The sequence below is a fragment of the Aquarana catesbeiana genome, linkage group LG07, assembly GCF_042186555.1.
Source record: "Aquarana catesbeiana isolate 2022-GZ linkage group LG07, ASM4218655v1, whole genome shotgun sequence".
Classification (NCBI taxonomy): domain Eukaryota; kingdom Metazoa; phylum Chordata; class Amphibia; order Anura; family Ranidae; genus Aquarana; species Aquarana catesbeiana.
In genome coordinates, this window is record NC_133330.1 from 39,994,601 (window position 1) to 39,996,898 (window position 2,298).

At 58.8% G+C, this 2,298-nt stretch overlaps 1 protein-coding gene across 1 annotated transcript in view; it reads left to right on the forward strand.

The window, feature by feature from the left end:
* Nucleotides 1–318: 318 nt before the first annotated feature.
* Nucleotides 319–2,298, forward strand: part of GXYLT2 (glucoside xylosyltransferase 2) — a gene marked incomplete in the record, with an annotated part of 80,332 nt that continues 78,352 nt past the window's right edge. The window contains 1 exon segment of the mRNA XM_073592029.1: nucleotides 319–752. Within this exon segment, the coding sequence (XP_073448130.1) occupies nucleotides 462–752 (291 nt within the window).

Consider the following 2,298-nt stretch of genomic DNA (forward strand, 5'->3'; position numbering starts at 1 on the left):
TTCTAGATTTATTGTGAAAGATGAATTGAACAAGCTGAAGTTAGAAGCTGATTGGTTGCTGTGTGTAGCAGTTTTGGTAAATCTCCCCCAATGATGATACAATGTTGCTCTTCGCACACATCAATGGATACAAAGTTTCCTCTTCCTTCCTGGCCAGCATTGTGACGATGGAGGATTCTCCCCCCTCTCTGCATGAAGTTTGTAATTCTCCCCCCAGTAATAATAAATCGGGTGTGATGATGCGGACAATGGTTGGTTGGGGGGGGTGTGGATCCGGTGACCCCCCCTATGACAGTCTTTCCTCCTATGTGTCGGAATGGACAGAGGGAGCTCCTCCAGTCCTGCCCCCCTCCCCTCCCCCTTCTCTCGGATACGTGGTGCCTGGCCGCCGCTCCGACTGACAATGGTGAACGGAGCGGCTCCCCCGGGGCTCAGCGCTCCCCCGGACCCCCTCCGACACCATGAGGATCCACGGCAAGCTGCTGGTCGCTGTGCTGAGCCTGGGGGGGCTGATCATCGTCTACCTCCTCCTGGGCTACCCCACCGCCCACCTCCACGCCGACACCCCCGCACCGCTCAGAGGGGAGTCCCGGGACCGGAGGGACCCCCGACACCAGGGAGACCCCCGAGATCGCAGAGACTCCGGGGAGCGGAGAGACCCCCGAGACCAGAGGGACCCCGGAGATCAGAGGGACCCCCGAGACCAGAGAGACCCCCGAGATCAGAGGGACCCCGGAGATCAGAGAGACCCCGAGAGCAGAGAGACCCCGAGATCAGAGGGACCCGGAGAGCAGAAGGACCCCCTGAGAGCAGAGGGACCCCCGAGATCGGAGGCGCCCCGACTGAAGAGGAAGAAGAGCGATGCCAAGGGGAGCCCGCCAGAGTCCGGTAAGGGGGGTCAGCTGTGTAAAGGGACAGCTGCTGCACAACCTCTTGGGTGGGGGTTACTACAGTTCCTCTTTGGGGGGGAGGGGGGCTGCATAGTCAAGTAAGGGGGTGTAACGGCTTACATGACAGGTCTGGGGGGGGCTGTTTGCAAGAGAAAAGAGAACTTCCAAAAACATTGTGGGGGTAGCTGATGCAGAACCCCTGGGGGCTGGTTGTTGGTAATGCTGTTGCAGAATCTCTTGGAAGAGGGGGGGGGGGGATTGCTGCAGAACCTCTTGGGGGGGGGGGGCAAACTGGTTCAGATCCAACAGAGAACCTCTTGCTACAGAACTTCTTGGGGGGGGGGGGTTGTTGGTAATGCTGTTGCAGAATCTCTTGGAAGGGGGGGGGGGGAGTTGCTGCAGAACCTCTTGGGGGGCGCAGCTGGTTCAGATCCTCCCTCCAGAACCTTATGGGTGGACAGCTGCTGCAGAACCTCTTGGGGGGGGGGGGCAACTGGTTCAGATCCAACAGAGAGCGTCTTGCTACAGAACTTCTTGGGGGGGGGGGGGTTGGTAATGCTGCTGCAGAGGAGGAAGGGGGGGTAGCTGCTGCAGAACCTCTTGGGTTCAGATCCTCCAGAACCTTATGGGTGGACAGCTCTTTCAGAACCTCTTGGATTGGGGAGGGAGCCTGCTGCAGAACCTCTTAGGAGGGCGAGGGTGGGGCACTGCTGCAGAACCGTGGGGGGGGGGGGGGGGGGGGGGGCGCGCGCGCAGCTGGTTCAGATCATCCAGAACTTCATGGGTGGAGAGCTCTTGCAGAGCCTCTTGGATTGGGGAGGGAGCCTGCTGCTGCAGAACCTCTTGGGAGGGAGGGCATCTGGTTCAGATCATCCAGAACTTCATGGGTGGAAAGCTGGGGGGGCTGTTTGCAAGAGAACTTCCAAAGCATTGTGGGGGTAGCTGATGCAGAACCCCGGGAGGGATGGTAATGATGCTGCAGAACTTCTTGGGAAGGGGAGGGTGGGGCACTGCTGCAGAACCCCTTGGGAGGGAGGGCAGCTGATTCAGATCATCCAGAACCTCATGGGTGGAAAGCTGCTGCATAACCTCTTTGGAAGGGAAGAGGGCAGCTGCCCCCGCAGAACCTTTTGGGTGGGTGGCAGCCTGCTGCATAACTTTTAGGGGTGGGCAACTGCTGTGGAACCTCTTGGGGGGGGGGGCAGCTTCTGCAGAATATTTTGGGGTGGGAGGGGGGCTGCTCTTGAGTGGGTATCTACTTCAGTTTCTCCAGAACCTCTTGGGTGGACAACTGCTGCAGAACCTCTTCAGGGGTCAACTACTGCAGAACATCTTGGCAGTCAGCTGAGGGTTGGTAAATGATTAACAAGCCCGGGTCTTATGCCTCTAATGTTATGGCTTCTGCAGG